Source organism: Heptranchias perlo, chromosome 16 (assembly GCF_035084215.1).
Source record: "Heptranchias perlo isolate sHepPer1 chromosome 16, sHepPer1.hap1, whole genome shotgun sequence".
Taxonomy (NCBI): Eukaryota; Metazoa; Chordata; class Chondrichthyes; order Hexanchiformes; family Hexanchidae; genus Heptranchias; species Heptranchias perlo.
In genome coordinates this window covers 53,849,639-53,870,294 of record NC_090340.1, presented here as the reverse complement: position 1 = coordinate 53,870,294, position 20,656 = coordinate 53,849,639, and the positions used below count along the sequence as shown (strand labels likewise).

Sequence of the window (20,656 nt, the reverse complement as noted above, 5' to 3'; positions counted from 1 at the left end):
GGAGAGACGTGATAAGGCGTGCTTACATATAAGGGGCTGTAGAAATGCAAGTTAACCTACCACCGTAAAGTCTGTGGCAAACTTTTTTTTTTGTGTGTGAAGGCAGAAGAATCAGGCATCGTTTTCATCACTACCTTCAAGTGAGCCTGTCCAGTATTTGCAAACAGAGCAAAAACATAGTTTGCCAAACACATTTCCCATGAAGACTGTGCCCCTTTAATTAGCATTGGAGACACACGGCGGTGATGTCACTGTGTCGATGTGTTGTTGCAGGGAGTCCGGAAGAGAAACAGGATTCATCGGCAGCCGCAGGGGGTGACTCCGCACGTTGTAAACGAGCCCTGGTCGCAAGCGCTTCGGTAACGAAATCTTTTCGCCATGATTTAGATGCAGGCTCCAGGATTTGTTTGCATTCTGTTTATAAATTATTAGTATCAATCTTATTTTCGTTGCAGATCCTGTAGAATTTCGCCCTTTCAGCCATGGGCACTGGTATGAGTAAGGTATGTGATTACATTGTTGCCGATGGAGATCTTTGCAGATTGCTGTGGGATTTGGGGATTGCTTTCCAGAATGAGATTGCAGTGTTTGACCTTTGCATCGCGGCAGCGGGTCGCATGCAATGACAGCAGTGTCATTCTGTTGACATTAATTAATATTCTAAAATCAATATATTAACAGACCATTTTATTGGAAATGAACTGGGTGTCTCGTTACGTATCTCCCGTGCACCCAGGCAGTAAGACACTTAAAGGAGCCTCGCAAAAGTTCAACAAAATCCTCAAAATGTATTAATAACAGTTTTTGATCGCCAGCCCTAGGGAACTCACCTCTAAACTTAGGAGTCTTTGCTTCTGAATTAAATTGAACTCCTGTAAATTTGTTGTAAAGGAAGCTAAAATGGTGTTAATTAAGATTTGAGATGCAGTGGATTTGTTGTAGTAACCTCAAAATCAATGATCAAACAAAACGTAACGTTTGCAGTCAATGATATATTTAAGAGCTACTCCCTAAGGTCCCATGCTTGCCTAACTGACAGACCATGCATACTAAAATTTACCTTTTGGCTGGTCTCTTTATCCAGTTTGTACAAGGGACCCGCATTTAAACTGCATTGTTCGTCAGTTCCAACCAAGGTCGTGACTTAAATATGATACACGCTTTCAATATCAAGGACATTCAGACAGTTCTCAATCAGTCCATAGTCTCGTCCTGTTCTATAGCACGCTTTCTGTGGTTTTAAATCCTTCAAGGCTTCCTTCATCTTGTAGATTTCTGCTCCACTTTTCTGTCATTGTTTGCCCCAAAAATGTTAATACAAAAATATGCAGGCTTGCCTGTCTTAAAGGGGCGGGCACTTTATCGGGTTTGTAAAGAGTTGTGCATAAATGTTTTTCGGGCTGATGTTTAGAACTTTTCAGGCAAAGAATGACCAGAGCTTGGAATGGCAGGGCCGTGCAGGTAGACATTTTAGATTAGTCTGACACAGCTGAGATGAAGTGATTGGAGACTTAAGTTTTTTTTCTGGGTGAGTGTTAAATTGGGCTGAATGGCCACCCTAATCTGTGATTAGTTCGTGCATAAATGATGTGAGTGCCAGTGCAGTTGTATTATTGATCAGGGCTGTTGCTATAATTTCTTCTCTAACTTTATTTGAAAGTTAACACACCTACACTGCAATAATTTGTGATGCTGCAGCTGACCTTAACAGCCAACTTGGCAGACTTTCAGTAGCATTTAGGGCAGGCTATTTGGGGAGCTTGGCCTATTTAAAGATGTCTCCAGGTACCCAAGCACTAAGATACTTTAAGTGAGTGCAGTAACAACAAACCTTTTGACTGCTTTGTAAATTCTTGTAAACAATTTTACAACACCAAGTTATAGTCCAGCAATTTTATTTTAAATTCACAAGCTTTCGGAGGCTTCCTCCTTCCTCAGGTGAATGTTGTGGAAAATGTTGTGGACTATAACTTGGTGTTGTAAAATTGTTTACAATTGTCAACCCCAGTCCATCACCGGCATCTCCACATCATTGTAAATTCTTGAGCAGGCTTGTACTTATGTCAGCCTAGGCTAATGTTACAGTGTGCAGATTAACAGATTGGACATTCATCAAACATTCATTTAGTGTATAAATTAGTTTTTTTTAACGTTTACTATTTCAGAGAAGAGAATATGGGGGGAATTTTGCAAGCCCATGCTTCTGGAGGGGCCCCTCACCTGTTAGTACAAATTGGAAAATCGAGCACACCACTGCCCATGATTTCCTGACCATTTGGGAATATTGTGGATGCTGTGCCCAGATTTTGTGATGCCAGCCCGTGAGATTTTCTAGCCAAAATCTATCCTATGCTGCTCAGAAAGAGTGCTGCAGTGATGTTTTTGCACCAAAAGGACAGTTAGTATTTTAACTGATTCAAAGGACAATAATAAACTCAGCACTGAATTATGGGAAAGAGTCAAGAAAATTCTGATAGGACAAATCGTGATGAGGGTTATGTAATAATTCAGAATGACGTAGATAGGCCATCAGGATGGGCAGATGGGTGGCAGATGCAGTTCAGTGCAGAAAATGTGAAGTAATACATTTTGGAAGTAAAAATAAGATGAGGAAATACATCTTAAATGGTAAGATTTTAAGTGGAATAGAGGAGCAGACAGATCTTAGTGTCAGATACACATGCCATTAAAAGTGGCAGGGCAAGTAGATAACCCCTTAAAAAGATAAATAACAGCCTTGATTTTGTATCTAGAGACATAGAATACAAAAACAATGATGTTATGTTGAATTTGTACAAGACCGTAATTAGGTCGCAGCTGAAGAACTGGAGTTTTGGCCACTCTGTTACAGGAAGGATATAAAAGCAATGAAAAAGGTGCAGCGGATTCACTAGGGGGTTACCAGGAAGGGTAGATGGGGCCTTGGTTTAACGTCTCATCCGAAAGTCGGCACCTCTGACAGTGCAGCAATCCCTCAGTCCTGCATGGGAGTGCCATCCTAGATTATATGCTCAAAGTCTCTGTGGTGGGACTTGAGCCCACTACCTTCTGACTCAGAGACGAGAGTGCTACATTACAACAGTGACTACACTTCAAAAGTACTTCATTGGCTGTAAAGTGCTTTCGGAGGTCCGGAGGTTGTGAAAAGCGCTATATAAATGCAAGCTCTTTCTTCCTTTACCAACTGAGCCAAGACTGACACATATCTTGTCGTTAGTAGCAGGGACCAGACAATCCTTGTCTGCCCAGCAGCAGGCCGAGCCCACACAGCAAGTAAGAAACTTTTGTTCAATGGTAAACAGGCGAAACAGTTTTCCTGCTAACTTTGCTCACTTTTCAAATGAGTTACTTTATCTGCAAAAGGTAACCGTTCTATATGCCAACATTAAAGTAAGGGCCTGGGATCCCGGCTAAAACCCTGTAGATTTCACCCTACACTAACTGCGCGACTTGGTCTCGATGTGTGGTTGGTTTCAGTCCTTGCATGTAGGAACATGCAGCCGAAGAGTAAAATCCAGAGCATTTATAGAGATTGAAATCCATCAGGGGCTTGTGTAACGTTGCTATAAATAAAAGCTGACTGTAAACAGGTTCATCTTTCTTGGCAAATGCTCACCTGAGACAGTCTGGCAAGTTAAGTGCATTCTATGCAAAGGTCAGTTTGTGGTCAGACTACCATGTGTGTTCTAGAGGGTGCTGAACGATTAGCCCTGAACTGTGTGTTGCTCAAGGCATGTGGCTTCTGCATATTCAGACCAAAGTGATTCTTTTACTCCCCATGCCCCAGAGGTGCTGAATTTACTGGAGTGCAGTGCCACAGCTACCAGCAGCTTTCTGGCACCACACAGGCGTGGCCATTCATCATGCGTTAGCCTGACCCACGAGTGCTATTACACTCTGGACGTAGTTGAGTCCAATCCTGTCCTCAACTGGCACCTCCACAGGTGCACTTACCAGCAGGAGTCGCTTATAGCAATTAGGATTGGTAACCCTGTTTGCTTCCCCACTTCCCAGGTACCTTTCTAGTAAATCTTCTCTGGACACCCTCTGAGGCCTTGATATCCTTCCTAAAGTGTAGTGCCCAGAATTGGCCACAATACTCCAGCTGGGGCCTAACCAGTGTTTTATAAAGGTTCAGCATAGCTCCCTTGCTTTTTTACTCTATGCCTCTATTTATAAAGCCTTTTTAACAGCCTTCTCAACTTGTCCTGCCACCTTCAAAAACTTGTGTATGTGCACCCCCAGGTCTCTCTGATCCTGCACCCACTTCAAAATTGTACCATTAATTTATATTGTCTCTCCTCATTTTTCCTACCAAAATGAATCACTTCACACTTCTCTGCTTTAAATTTCATCTGTCGTGTGTCTGCCCATTTCATCAGCCTGTCTATGTCCTCCTGGAGTCTTTTTTAAAATTTGTTCATGGGATGTGGGCGTCGCTGGTGAGGCCAGCATTTATTGCCCATCCCGAATTGCTCTTGAGAAGGTGGTGGTGAGCCGCCGCCTTGAACCGCTGCAGTCCGTGTGGTGAAGGTTCTCCCACAGTGCTGTTAGGAAGGGAGTTCCAGGATTTTGACCCAGCGATGATGAAGGAACGGCGATATATTTCCAAGTCGGGATGGTGTGTGACTTGGAGGGGAACGTGCAGGTGGTGTTGTTCCCATGTGCCTGCTGCTCTTGTCCTTCTAGGTGGTAGAGGTCGCGGGTTTGGGAGGTGCTGTCAAAGAAGCCTTGCCGAGTTGCTGCAGTGCATGCTGTAGGTGGTACACACTGCAGCCACCGTGTGCCGGTGGTGAAGGGAGTGAATGTTTAGGGCGGTGGATGGGGTGCCAATCAAGCGGGCTGGTTTGTCCTGGATGGTGTCGAGCTTCTTGTGTTGTTGGAGCTGCACTCATCCAGGCAAGTGGAGAGTATTCCATCACACTCCTGACTTGTGCCTTGGGGAGTCAGGAGGTGAATCACTCGCCGCAGAATACCCAGCATCTTTTTTTTTATTCGTTCACGGGATGTGGGCGTCGCTGGCAAGGCCGGCATTTATTGCCCATCCCGAATTGCCCTCGAGAAGATGGTGGTGAGCCGCCGCCTTGAACCGCTGCAGTCCGTGTGGTGACGGTTCTCCCACAGTGCTGTTAGGAAGGGAGTTCCAGGATTTTGACCCAGCGACAATGAAGGAACGGCGATATATTTCCAAGTCGGGATGGTGTGTGACTTGGAGGGGAACATGCAGCTGGTGTTGTTCCCATGCGCCTGCTGCCCTTGTCCTTCTAGGTAGTAGAGGTCGCGGGTTTGGGAGGTGCTGTCGAAGAAGCCTTGGCGAGTTGCTGCAGTGCATCCTGTGGATGGTGCACACTGCAGCCACTGTGCGCCGGTGGTGAAGGGAGTGAATGTTTAGGGTGGTAGATGGGGTGCCAATCAAGCGGGCTGCTTTATCTTGGATGGTGTCGAGCTTCTTGAGTGTTGTTGGAGCTGCACTCATCCAGGCAAGTGGAGAGTATTCCATCACACTCCTGACTTGTGCCTTGTAGATGGTGGAAAGGCTTTGGGGAGTCAGGAGGTGAGTCACTCGCCGCAGAATACCCAGCCTCTGACCTGCTCTCGTAGCCACCGTATTTATATGGCTGGTCCAGTTAAGTTTCTGGTCAATGGTGACCCCCAGGATGTTGATGGTGGGGGATTCGGCTATGGTAATGCCGTTGAATGTCAAGGGGAGGTAGTTAGACTCTCTCTTGTTGGAGATGGTCATTGCCTGGCACTTATCTGGCGCGAATGTTACTTGCCACTTATCGGCCCAAGCCTGGATGTTGTCCAGGTCTTGCTGCATGCAGGCTCGGACTGCTTCATTATCTGAGGGGTTGCGAATGGAACTGAACACTGTGCAGTCATCAGCGAACATCCCCATTTCTGACCTTATGATGGAGGGAAGGTCATTGATGAAGCAGCTGAAGATGGTTGGGCCTAGGACACTGCCCTGAGGAACTCCTGCAGCAATGCCCTGGGGCTGAGATGATTGGCCTCCAACAACCACTACCATCTTCCTTTGTGCTAGGTATGACTCCAGCCACTGGAGAGTTTTCCCCCTGATTCCCATTGACTTCAATTTTACTAGGGCTCCTTGGTGCCACACTCGGTCAAATGCTGCCTTGATGTCAAGGGCAGTCACTCTCACGTCACCTCTGGAATTCAGCTCTTTTGTCCATGTTTGGACCAAGGCTGTAATGAGGTCTGGAGCCGAGTGGTCCTGGCGGAACCCAAACTGAGCATCGGTGAGCAGGTTATTGGTGAGTAAGTGCCGCTTGATAGCACTGTCGACGACACCTTCCATCACTTTGCTGATGATTGAGAGTAGACTGATGGGGCGGTAATTGGCCGGATTGGATTTGTCCTGCTTTTTGTGGACAGGATATACCTGGGCAATTTTCCACATTGTTGGGTGGATGCCAGTGTTGTAGCTGTACTGGAACAGCTTGGCTAGAGGCGCAGCTAGTTCTGGAGCACAAGTCTTCAGCACTACAGCTGGGATGTTGTCGGGGCCCATAGCCTTTGCTGTATCCAGTGCACTCAGCCGTTTCTTGATATCACGTGGAGTGAATCGAATTGGCCGAAGACTGGCTTCCGTGATGGTGGGGATATCGGGAGGAGGTTGAGATGGATTATCCACTCGGCACTTCTGGCTGAAGATGGTTGCAAACGCTTCAGCCTTGTCTTTTGCACTCACGTGCTGGACTCCGCCATCATTGAGAATGGGGATGTTTGCAGAGCCTCCTCCTCCCGTTAGTTGTTTAATTGTCCACCACCATTCACGACTGGATGTGGCAGGACTGCAGAGCTTTGATCTGATCCGTTGGTTGTGGAATCGCTTAGCTCTGTCTATAGCATGTTGCTTCCGCTGTTTAGCATGCATGTAGTCCTGAGTTGTAGCTTCACCAGGTTGGCACCTCATTTTTAGGTACGCCTGGTGCTGCTCCTGGCATGCTCTTCTACACTCCTCATTGAACCAGGGTTGATCCCCTGGCTTGTTGGTAATGGTAGAATGAGGAATATGCCGGGCCATGAGGTTACAGATTGTGCTGGAATACAATTCTGCTGCTGCTGATGGCCCACAGCGCCTCATGGATGCCCAGTTTTGAGCTGCTAGATCTGTTCTGAATCTATCCCAGTTAGCACGGTGGTAGTGCCACACAACACGTTGGATGGTGTCCTCAGTGCGAAGACGGGACTTCATCTCCACGAGGACTGTGCGGTGGTCACTCCTACCAATACTGTCATGGACAGATGCATTTGCGACAGGTAGATTGGTGAGGACGAGGTCAAGTAAGTTTTTCCCTCGTGTTGGTTCGCTCACCACCTGCCGCAGGCCCAGTCTAGCAGCTATGTCCTTCAGGACACGGCCAGCTCGGTCAGTCGTGGTGCTACCGAGCCACTCTTGGTGATGGACATTGAAGTCCCCCACCCAGAGTACATTTTGTGCCCTTGCTACCCTTAGTGCTTCCTCCAAGTGGTGTTCAACATGGAGGAGGACGGTAGGTGGTAATCAGCAGGAGGTTTCCTTGCCCATGTTTGACCTGATGCCATGAGATTTCATGGGGTCCAGAGTCAATGTTGAGGACTCCCAGGGCCACTCCCTCCTGACTGTATATCACTGTACTGCCACCTCTGGTGGGTCTGTCCTGCCGGTGGGACAGGACATACCCAGGGATGGTGATGGAAGAGTCTGGGACGTTGGCTGAAAGATATGATTCTGTGAGTATGGCTATGTCAGGCTGTTGCTTGACTAGTCTGTGGGACAGCTCTTCCAATTTTGGCACAAGTCCCCAGATGTTAGTAAGGAGGACCTTGCAGGGTCGACGGGGCTTGGTGTTTTGCCGTTGTCGTGTCTGGTGCCTAGTGGTCCGTCCGGTTTTATTCTTATGACTTTTCGTAGCAAGATTTTACAACTGAGTGGCTTGCTGGGCCATTTCAGAGGGTCTGGAGTCACATATAGGCCAGACCGGGTAAGGGCGGCAGGCTTCCTTCCCTAAAGGACATTAGTGAACCAGATGGGTTTTTACGACAATCCGGTAGTTTCATGGCCATCATTACTGATACTAGTATTTTAATTCCAGATTTTATTTAATTAATTGAATTTAATTAATTAATTGAATTTAAATTTGCCAGCTGCCGTGGCGGGATTTGAACTCATGATTCTGGATTTTAGTCCAGGCCTCTGGATTACTAGCCCAGTAACATAACTACTATGCTACCGTACCTGCTCTTGTTGCCACAGTATTTATGTGGCCGGTCCAGTTAAGTTTCTGGTCAATGGTGACCCCCAGGATGTTAATGGTGGGGGATTCGGCGATGGTAATACCGTTGAATGTCAACGGGAGGTGGTTAGACACTCTCTTGTTGGAGATAGTCATTGCCTGGCACTTGTCTGGCGCGAATGTTACTTGCCGCTTATCAGCCCAAGCCTGGATGTTGTCCAGGTCTTGCTGCATGCGGGCTTGGACGGCTTCATTATCTGAGGGGTTGTGAATGGAACTGAACACTGTGCAATCATCAGCGAACATCCCCATTTTTGACCTTATGATGGAGGGAAGGTCATTGATGAAGCAGCTGAAGATGGTTGGGCCTGTTACTATTCTCCTCACTGTTAACTACATTTCCGTGTTTCGTGTCATCTGCAAACTTTGAAATTATGCCCTGTATATTCAAGTCCAGGTCATTAATTGGTGTGCATTAGGATATGGGCAGCTGAGTTTTAGATAAGCAAGTTTACGGAGAGTGGTAGGCAGGATGCAGGCCAGGATAGCATTGGCATAGACCACAGGGATTAGGCTGATATTTGATATTCTTATGCAGTGTTGGAAAATGTGGATCATATTTAACATTATTAAACAACCCCCAGTGCGTGCTTAAGGTATCATGCTTGAAACTAGTGATTTACTGCAAGCTGCGGCAAAGTACTGCGTACTGTGCGAGTGTGTAAATTTAATGTGTAAATTCACCTCCAGCTGCTGTTCTCCTGAAGGAGTAAGGTATCAATAATTCAGTGGTGATAGTTTCATATTTGTTAGGTTATTGGCATGTTCCTGTGATGTGGAACATAACCTATTGTGCATTGTATTGATATGAAGTTCCCAGGTAAGGGCCACAGGTGTTATACCTTCACAGTACAACTGCTGATAATTGGACCCTCCCTACTCTCCCGTGGGTGGCTGTCCCACTTTTTAATGCCTTTATTGTGCAGCTCCAGTCATGGCTCTGAATTTAGCGGGTCATACCTGAAGTTCACAAAACTACCCCATGTATATCCGTCAACATAAGTAAAAGTCTTGGGCCCAAAAATCAGATGAAGTAGGGTTAGAGTACGAGGGGGAGGGGGATTAGTTAGACCAGGAATGCGGATGGAATTCAGTTCCTATTAAAGTCCTTAGTTTGAAATAATATTTTGTTTTTTATATTATTACTTATAGTTAAATAGCACAACTTGTGACTGTTTGGGAAGCAGACAGGTGGTGTTGTTTGGAGCACAGGGGTTTCTCTGCAGTACAGGCTGAGGAGTTGAGAGACACAAAACTGAGGGGCTATAGTGCCACGACTGGCAGGGAGGCGTAATTTGCAGTGTGACAAGTTTATAGTTTCCATTATAAATGTGGACTTAGGAATTTTTAATGAGAAAGTTGACACAAAAGGGAGACAAACCACTACAATAGGATGTAAGGATTTGTAAACAGGAAGTGTGTGCAGATGAAAGATGTTTAATATATTACAGATGATAGCAGTGTAACATAAGTGTGGAAATAAAGTAAGAAAAATAGTCTTAGTAAGAAACTATTTCCTTCACATTTAGAATTAACTTGAATTGGAGTCAGTCTCTAATGAAACTGTCTGAAAATCCTATTTACTGCTACATTGACTGAGCGAACTAAATTAATCAGCAACATATTCATACAGTGAGCTACCAGTCCTCACGATCACTCATCCAGAGATGCATGTTCACACTTTGACGTACGTGTACATACACATGCATACTCAATCATTGTTCACTCTGGCATACGTGCACATACACATGCATCTTCACTCATTGTTCACTCTGACATTCGTGCACATACACATGCATCCTCACTGTTCACTCTTTGACATATGTGCACATACACATGCATCCTCACTCATTGTTCACTCTTTGACATACGTGCACATACACATGCATCCTCACTCACCGCTTCACCATAGAACTGCATTTCCTGATTGACTTGAGCACGTAGATTCAGCCCCACCCTCAGCTATTGTCCTGCTCCACACCAAAAGAACATTCTTTTCAGATTGCATAACCCTCTTTGTTTACAGGGCTCCTCCTCAGAGCTAATACTCCATTGGGATTGAGAAGGAGCCCCAGAGTCAGTCTCAGAATAGACTGTAATCATCGTCTCCTGTGCTTCTATATGGACACCTCGCAAGAGTATCCCCTTGTGCTATGTTAGTCCAAGATGGGCAAATTAGCTAAATGCAGGGCTTCACATAGAATCCTAGCGAAGAGGCCGTTTTAAAACCTAAACGGTTTCTGAAATAAGGCCAGGATTGTTGTCTGAGTAAATATTTAACACTGATAGTGTTCACTCATAGCGTTTTCTGCACCTGTTAAGTACTATATGGAAGAAACTGATTCCCAGCAGTGTCACTTCTGCCACCCTGTGAGTGCCCTCCATTCAAAATATGGGCAAACTGCAGCTGTGTGTTCATCTCACCCGCAGTCTGATGCTATTTCTCAGACAGCACATGGTGTAGCGATATATGTGAAAGGCAAGAGGAGCTGGATTAGAAGTGCACTAGAGCAATTTTTGATTTTGTTTTCTTGAAAAGGAACATAGGAACAGGAGTAGGCCATTCAGCCCCTCGTGCCCGCTCCGCCATTTGATAAGATCATGGCTGGTCTGTGATCTAACTCCATATACCTGCCTTTGGCCCATATCCCTTAATACCTTTGGTTGCCAAAAAGCTATCGATCTCAGATTTAAATTTAGCAATTTGAGCTAGTATCAATTGCCATTTGCGGAAGAGAGTTCCAAACTTCTACCACCCTTTGTGTGTAGAAATGTTTTCGAATCTCACTCCTGAAAGGTCTGGTTCTAATTTTTAGACTGTGCCCCCTACTCCTAGAATCCCCAACCAGTGGAAATAGTTTCTCTCTATCCACCCAATCCGTTCCCCTTAATATCTTATAAACTTCAATCAGATCACCCCTTAACCTTCTAAACTCTAGAGAATACAACCCCAATTTGTGTAATCTCTCCTCGTAACTTAATCCTTGAAGTCCGGGTATCATTCTAGTAAACCTACGCTGCACTCCCTCCAAGGCCAATATGTCCTTCCGAAGGTGCGGTGCCCAGAACTGCTCACAGTACTCCAGGTGCGGTCTAACCAGGGTTTTGTATAGCTGCAGCATAACTTCAGCCCCCTTGTACTCTAGTCCTCTAGATATAAAGGCCAGCATTCCATTGCCTTATTGATTATTTTCTGCACCTGTTCATGACACTTCAATGATCTATGTACCTGAACCCCTAAGTCCCTTTGGACATCCACTGTTTTTAACTTTTTACCATTTAGAAAGTACCCTGTTCTATCCTTTTTTGATCCAAAGTGGATGACCTCACATTTGTCTACATTGAATTCCATTTGCCACAGTTTTGCCCATTCACCTAATCTATCAATATCCCTTTGTAATTTTATGTTTTCATCTACACTGCTTACAATGCCACCAATCTTTGTGTCATCAGCAAACTTAGATATGAGACTTTCTGTGCCTTCATCTAAGTCGTTAATAAATATTGTTGAAGGCTGAAGATGTAAAAGTTTTAAGAATATAAGGTCTGAAATTCCTCTGCCCCATTGGTGGTCCTGCAGTGCATGTTGGGCACCGGAGAACCCAAGGAGGCAGGAGTTCAGGTGGCACCTGGGAATGCCGCTCAGAATCCTGTTGTTTAGGAATTTACATCAAGGCCCGGGACAGGTGGAAATTCCACCTGCCCCAAATGTCGGAAGTTGGGGGTGGTGGCCAAGGGGAGGGAATTCCCAGCAATAGGAATTTCCTTGGCCCTGATCTCCCTACCATTGAAAAGAAAGAAAGACTTGCATTTATTTAGCACATTTCATGATCTCAGGACGTCCCAAAGCGCGTAACAGCCTATGAGGTACTTTTGAAGTGTAGTCACTGTTGTAAAGTGGGAAACATAGCAGCCAATTTGAAAACAGCAAGGTCCCACAAACAGCAATGCGATAATGACCAGATAAACTTTTTTTTTTACTGATGTTGGTTGAGGAATAAATATTGGCCAGGACACCGGGGAAAACGTCCCTGCTCTTCTTCGAAATAGTGCCATTGGATCTTTTCATCCACCTGAGAGGGCAGACTCATAACGACTCATCCGAAAGACGTGTTACCTCCGACAGTGCAGCACTCCCTCAGTACTGCAGTGGAGTGAGTACCAGCCTGATTATGTGCTCAAGTCTCTGGAATGGGACTTGAACCCACAACCTTCTGAGTAAGGGGCGAGGGTGCTATCCACTGTGCCATAGCTGACACCTTATTGCCACAGCTGACACCTTATTGCCACAGTGAACCTGGCGTGCCAATCTGCTCAGCGGTGGAAGTGGAGACCACCACCGGTCCTGGCATGGACCCCCATTTAAAAAAAAAGCCTTTTAAAAAAAAAAACGATCCTGCCTTGTAATGTTGGCTGCAAAATGAGTGACTTATCAGTGCCACTTTCCCCATCCGCCCACCACTTTGGTTTGAGCCCAAAATGCATCCATAGCGTTGTCGGCACCAGCCACTGGCATTCAAACTTATTAACCCTGCCTTCCCCCCCCCCAATATTCCATTGGGTGAGGAATGAAGGTCATTGCTGCCTGTTCCACCATAATACTGTGGGTTCAGTGGAGCTGAGGATTTTATGCTCCTCCCCCCAATATATACTGTTTATACAAAAAGAACACTAGTCCTTTAATTCAACTGCTATCTCTATAGTAACAGCACAACAGTTACATTATTGGCCACTGCCTCCACTACTACAGCATTGTTTTGCATAGAAACAAAATGTTACTCTTTATTTTAAATGTGTTAAAGTAAGTGAGAGATGGGTCTCACCCCTGGGGTTTACCTGCCAATACCTCTGCGGTCTGTCTAACTGCCTTTCTTCTGCCACATTCCCAGGCTATCGAAGCCTTCTCTTTGTCAGATGTTCCATGTGTCCCTACTGTAACTATTTACATCTCCTCTGGACCCATCTTTTGTTTCTATACTTGTCTCATTATGATGTGGAGATGCCGGTGATGGACTGGGGTTGACAAATGTAAGGAATCTTACAACACCAGGTTATAGTCCAACAGTTTTATTTGAAAATCACAAGCTTTCGGAGGCTTTCGCTTTCGGAGGCTTTCTCCTTCGTCAGGTGAAATGTGGGATTCCTTGAAGGTTACCGCATTTATAGTCAGAGAACAATACCTGCCCGTTGTCAAGGCAATCAAAGTGTTCAGTCAGAGAGATGTTACATACAGGACCACCGAATAAACAAACAGCCAGAACAAAAGACAGAGAGAGAGAGAGAGAGAGAGAGAAACATCCGAAAGGAAGAGAGAGAGAATGACCCGTTGTATTAAAAACAGATAACTTTTTTTCACTGGTGGGGTTACGTGTAGCGTGACATGAACCCAAGATCCCGGTTGAGGCCGTCCTCATGGGTGCGGAACTTGGCTATCAATTTCTGCTCGACGATTTTGCGTTGATCTTCGGGTAAGCGTTCTCCAAGGCGGCTTTCGAGACACACGACAACGCAAAATCGTCGAGCAGAAATTGATAGCCAAGTTCCGCACCCATGAGGACGGCCTCAACCGGGATCTTGGGTTCGTGTCACGCTACACGTAAGCCCACCAGCGAAAAAAAGTTATCTGTTTTTAATACAACGGGTCATTCTCTCTCTTCCTCTTCCTTTCGGATGTTTCTCTCTCTCTCTCTGTCTTTTGTTCTGGCCGTTTGTTCATTCGGTGGTTCTGTATGTAACATCTCTCTGTCTGAACACTTTGATTGCCTTGACAACGGGAAGGTATTGTTCTCTGACTATAAATGCGGTAACCTTCAAGGAATCCCACATTTCACCTGACGAAGGCGAAAGCCTCCGAAAGCTTGTGATTTTCAAATAAAACTGTTGGACTATAACCTGGTGTTGTAAGATTCCTTACATTTGTCTCATTATCACCTCCTTCTGCCTTGTACCATCATCACTTGTGCTATTAAATAACTCTTGCTGTCCACCCTATCACACACCTCTTCCTTTTGTTCTTTTCCTGCCACATCCCTCCTCCCCGCCCCCACCATTTCCCTGACTCTGTACTTGCTTAAAAGCTGTTCATCTCTTAACATCTCCCAGTTTGATGAAAGATCATTGACCTAAAACATTGACAACGTTTCTCACTCAATACATGCTGCCTGACCTGCTGAATGTTTCCAGCATTTTCTGTTTTTATTTTTGAAAGCCGTGTTACTCACACTGGGGAGCAGATTTCCTCTGTGCATTTTGTGCAACAAAATCTTAACGTGTTTAAAATAAACAGCTTTACATCTTTGTTCAAATTGTGAGCAAAGAAACTTGATATAAACGTATTACGCATTCACACGGAAACATTCACAGAGCTCAATTCAAGGCCTTGGTGTTTGTGACTGTTTAGTGAGTGTACTGTTTGTTTGAACATTGCTTTGCAGATTCACTGCTCAGAAATTAATCAAAACCTTCTGAAGGATTCTTGATTAATTTTATAACTGGCACAAAATTTTCCGTCACTCTCTTTTTGATCAACATAAAATTGCATAGACATATCAAATATTAATCATTTTATTCAGATAATATAGTTTGTTAAGGATTTGCTTATTGCACCATACATTTTATAATAACATCAGAAAATGCTGGAAATACTCAGCAGGTCAGGCAGCATCTGTGGAGAGAGAAACGGAGTTAACGTTTCAGGTCGAAGACCTTTCATCAGAACTGGAAGAAGTTAGAGATTTAACAATTTATAAGCAAGTACAGAACCAGAGAAAGAAGGGGGTGGGTGGGGGGGAGGGCGGAGTTTCTTTACTTGTCCCGTTACCATCCCCTTTTGCCTTACACCGTCATCCCTTTTGTCATTTATTGAGTGCTGGCCTCCACCCTGTCACAGACCTTCCCTTTAGTTCTTCCCCCCTCCACCTCAAAAAAACATATTCAAGATCAAATTATCGTACCAAGATAAATATAAAATCAAACCAGTTGCTTTTTACTGCAAGTTTGTAGATGTTTAACGACATTGCCCATTTAGAAGAAGTGATGTGGAGATGCCGGTGATGGACTGGGGTTGACAAATGTAAGGAATCTTACAACACCAGGTTATAGTCCAACTGTTTTAGTTGAAAATCACAAGCTTTCGGAGGCTTTCTCCTTCGTCAGGTGAGCCTCCGAAAGCTTGTGATTTTCAACTAAAACAGTTGGACTATAACCTGGTGTTGTAAGATTCCTTACATTTAGAAGAAGGCATCAATTGTAACTGACGAAACAAATTCTGAGGAAAGATCATCGTCCTGAAACATTAACTCTGTTTCTCTCTCCACAGATGCTGCCTGACTTGCTGAGTATTTCCAGCATTTTCTGTTCTTATTTCAGATTTCCAACATGCGCAGTATCTTGCTTTTACTTTCTAATTATGACAGTGAATACTTGTGTAAAGGGACATACTTGTATACAAAGTATTTACCCCTGCACGTATCCTGAAACAGCTGGTTTGAAAACCAAATGGTAAAGCAGGGACAGGTTCTGAAATAAAATGGGTCACAGTCTATTTTAATAAACCTGAAAAGTATAAATCTCTGTGCTAACATTAGCAGATGTGCTCCATGGGGGTCCCTTGGTCTGTAGAGTACTTTCATGTGAAAGTTTAGGGTTCAAATGCATGACTCCTGGGCTCTATGGTGGAGACTTTCAGTAGGGGATATTCTGAGAGCTGCTCTTGTGGGACACAAACAGGATGGAGCACTTTATATCAATGCAGATCCCAAGACTGATCCCTCCCCCCACCCCACCCCCGCAATTAAGCTATAGAAATGCAGTCACCTTTGCATATGTTACATGATAGATCAGGAGATTCTATCCTGAAAGGTGCGAAAGGCATTTACTGCTCAATGGATTAGTCCAGTCAACTGTCTGGTTCATGTACATGTCAAGCCATTCACAGAATGCCTCACGTCTGTGCAATTTTACAAACATGAACAGCTGCTGAGTGATGACCTAACTCCAGGTATGTGGGCTTTGGGAGAAAAATCTGAAAATCCAGATGCAGGGCCAGTGCTGATAGTTCCTGTGGCTGTGATTCATCAGCGGGCAGGCAGTCATTGTGTAGGATAGGCGCAGGGCAAGATTTTAAACAGAACCACTGCAAATGTTATTTCCTCCTAAACTGCACATATGCTGTTCTGTGTGCTCCTTCTCCACCTTACGTCCCCACTGTGTTAACGCCAAGACTCATTAGGCCACCCGTGTGAAACACCTTACTCCCCACCCCCTCCCCCATCATCACTTCCTCCTATAACATCCAGGCTTTTAAAATCCAAACTTGGTGTCTCCTAACCACAACTTCTTGTTTTCTCACCTACTCTTTTTCAATCATGGTTGGTTGTGTCCTGCATTACAGGCATTGGCTGTTTCATCTTCAAAGAAATGTAAATGATGAACTGAGTAATGTAGTTAGATTTGGGGTGTGATGGAATACTCTCCACTTGCCTGGATGAGTGCAGCTCCAACAACACTCAAGAAGCTCGACACTATCCAGGACAAAGCAGCCCGCTTGATTGGCAGCCCACCCACCTCCTTGAACATCCACTCGCTCCACCACCGGCGCACATGGTTGCAGTGTGTACCATCCACAGGATGCACTGCAGCAACTCACTAAGCTTCTTCGACTGCACCTCCCAAATCTACGACCTCCACCACCTAGAAGGACAAGAGCAGCAGGTGCATGGGAACAACCATCACCTCCAAGTTCCCCTCCAAGTCACTCACCATCAGCTCTACAGTTGCCATCAGCTCTACAGTTGCCAGCAGCCGTCCGGTTGGTACCTCATGTAAGTGGCCATTCTTTATGTGTGAGCCCGGACAGTGAGCATGGCAGTCTGATTGTCCATGGAGGAATTCGCTGCTGAGCCTGGTCCTGTCTTCACCTAATATCCACATCTTCTGTGGGCGTCGTTGGCTGGCAAATAGGAATAGAACCCCTGGACTGTGCTTCCCCCACCATCCCCATCTTTTACCCAGGAACGCTGAGGCCAATTGATACACTCCAAGTGCTGTCTCATAAGAACATAATAAGTAGGAGCAGGAGTAGGCCATACGGCCCCTCGAGCCTGCTCTGCCATTCAATCAGATCATGGCTGATCTTCAATCTCAACTCCACTTTCCTGCCCAATCCCCATATCCCTTGATTCCCCTATAGTCCGAAAATCTATCTATCTCAGCCTTGAATATACTCAACGACTCAGAATCCACAGCCCTCTAGGGTAGAGAATTCCAAAGAATCACAACCCTCTGAGTGAAGAAATTCCTCCTCATCTCAGTCTTAAATGGCCGACCCCTTATCCTGCGACTATGCCCCCTAGTTCTAGACTCTCCAGCCAGGGGAAACAACTTCTCAGCATCTACCCTGTCAAGCCCCCTCAGAATCTTACATGTTGAATGAGATCACCTCTCATTCTTCTAAACTAGAGAGAGTGGAGGCCCATTCTACTCAATGTTTCTTCATAGGACAACCCTCTCATCCCAGGAATCAATTCAGTGAATTTTCATTGCACCGCCTCTAAGGCAAGTATATCCTTCCTTAGATAAGGAGACCAAAAATGTACACAGAACTCCAGGTGAGGTCTCACCAAAGCCCTGTACAATTGTAGTAAGACTTTCTTACTTTTGTACTCCAACCCCCATGCAATAAAGGCCAACATGCCATTTGCTTTCCAAATTGCCTGTAACTAGCGGGGTACTGCAAGGATCGGTAACTTTTTGTCTTTCTTGTATGAGGACACCCAAGTTTCTCTGGACACCAATATTTAAGTTTCTCACCATTTAAAAAAATATTCTGTATTTCAATTCTTCCTAACAAAGTGAATAACCTCACATTTTCCCACATTATACTCCATCTGCCACCTTCTTGCCCACTCACTTAACCTATCTATATCCCTTCACAGACTCTTTGTGTCCTCCTCACAGCTTACTTTCCCACCTAGCTTCGTATCGTCAACAAACTTGGATACATTACACTTGGTCCCTTCATCCAAGTCATTAATATAGATTGTAAATAGCTGAGGCCCAAGCACCGATCCTTGCAGTACCCCGCTAGTTACAGCCTGCCAACCTGAAAATGACCCGTTTATCCCTACTGTCTGTTTTCTGTCCGTCAACCAATCCTCTGACCATGCTAATATGTTACCCCCAACCCCGTGAGCCCTTATCTTGCATAACAACCTTTTGTGTGGCACCTTATCGAATGCCTTTTGAAAATCCAAATATACTACAGCCACTGGTTCCTCTTTATCTACCCTGCTAGTTACATCCTCAAAAAACTCTAATAAATTTGTCAAACAAGATTTCCCTTCATAAAACCATGTTGACTCTGCTTAATCATATTATGATGTTCTAAGTGTCCTGTTACCACTTCCTTAATAATGGATTCCAGCATTTTCCCCATGATTCATGTCAGGCTAACTAGCCTGTAGTTCACTGTTTTCTCTCTCCCTCCTTTCTTGAATGGTGGGGTTACCGTTGCTATTTTCCAATCCGCTGGGACTGTTCTAGAATCTAGGGAATTTTGGAAGATCATAACCAATGCATTCACTATCTCTGCAGCCACCTCTTTTAGAACCCTCGGATGTAGGCCATCACGTTCAGGGGATTTATTGGCTTTTAGTCCCATTAGTTTCTCAAGTACTTTTTCTCCACTGATGATTACTTTAAGTTCCTCACTTTCATTAGCCCCTTGGTTCCCCGCTATTTCTGGTATGCTTTTTGTGTTTTCTACTGTGAAGTCAGATACAAAATATTTGTTTAACGCATCCGCCATTTCCTGATTCCCCATTATAATTTCTCCTGTCTCAGCCTCTAGGGGACCAACATTTACTTTTGCTACTCTCTTCCTTTTTACATACTTGTAGAAGCTCTTAAAATCCGTTTTTATATTTCTTGCTAGTTTACTTTCATATTTTATTTTCTCCCTTTTTATCAATTTTTTGGTTGTCCTTTGCTGATTTCTAAAACTCTCCCAATCCTGAAGCTTACTACTTTTCAGGGCAACATTATAGGCCTCTTTTTTCAATCTAATACTATCCTTAACTGCTTTAGTTAGCCACGGGTGGATCACTTTTCCCGTGGAGTTTTTATTTCTCAATGGAATGTGCATTTGTTGAGAATATTGAAATATTTCTTTAAATGTTTGCCATTGCTTTTCAACCATCATACCCTTTAATTTAATTTCCCAATCTACCTTAGCCAACTCGCCCCTTATACCTATGTAATTGGCTTTATTTAAGTTTAAGACACTAGTTTTGGACTTAAGTACGTCACTCCCAAACTCAACGTGAAATTCTATCATATTATGAGCACTCTTCCCCAGAGGATCCTTTATGTGAGATTACTAATTAACCCTGTCTCATTTCACAATACAAGATCTAAAATAGCCTATTCCCTGGTTGGTTCCATGACGTATTGCTCTCGGAAACCGTCTCAAATGCATTCCATGAATTTGTCTTCCAAACTACCTTTGCCAATTTGATTTGCCCAATCTATATGAAGATGAAAGCCCCCCCCACAATTACTGCATTATCTTTGTTACAAGCTCATCTGAAATTAGCTAACAAAGCACAGACTGGGAATCAAAGCTAGGGGTGCCTTCTGGTGTGAATGGCTCAGTACCATACAATGCAGTGCTTCAAGCTTATTGTTGATGGACTCTGACTTGTCGTACAGTACAGAAGATGAGCTTGCTGATAATCTGAATTTACTGGCATGCTTGAGCTCGCTGTTAGTTGTGGGGCTAGGATTTAGAAAATGGATTCTTGATTTAATACAGCAATCTTCTTCTCTTGCTAGGTTTTAGATGGTCTCTACCTTGGAAATATTAGAGGTAAGTGTGATTATCTCTTCTTAAATATACAGTTCTATTATCAAAATCACTGTGGATTGAAATTGCATTAATGTCTCATGAAATTTCTCTGCCCGCCATTTGAATGAAGCCATCACCGGTTTTAAAGTATAACGGTCAGTATCTTTGTTAGCAGACAATAGAATTTCATGCCATGGAATCATAGAAGTTACAGCACAGAAAGAGGACACTCGGCCCATCATGTCTGGGCCGGCTCTTTGACAGAACAATCCAAAACTACTACCATTGCCCAGCTCTCTTCCGATGGCCCTATCTCTTCCTCTGCTTCAAACAGCTGTCCAATTTTCTCTGAAAAGGTGCAGTAGTCGCTGCCTGAACCACACTCTGTGGCAAAACATTCCATGTTCTAGTAACCCGCTGTGTAAAGAAATTTCTCCTAACCTCTTCCCTCACTCTCAATGACCATTCTAAACTGATGAATCCCCCTCCCCCGTCACTGACTCCCCAA

At 44.5% G+C, this 20,656-nt stretch overlaps 1 protein-coding gene across 1 annotated transcript in view; it reads left to right on the top strand.

Annotated features, from left to right (window-relative positions):
- Positions 1-252: 252 nt before the first annotated feature.
- dusp22a (dual specificity phosphatase 22a) overlaps positions 253-20,656 on the top strand; it is a 118,657-nt gene continuing 98,253 nt past the window's right edge. The window contains exons 1-3 of the mRNA XM_067997514.1: positions 253-359; positions 456-503; positions 20,136-20,169. Coding sequence (XP_067853615.1) covers positions 483-503; positions 20,136-20,169 — 55 coding nt within the window. The 5' untranslated portion in view covers positions 253-359; positions 456-482. The remainder of the gene's footprint in view (positions 360-455; positions 504-20,135; positions 20,170-20,656) is intronic.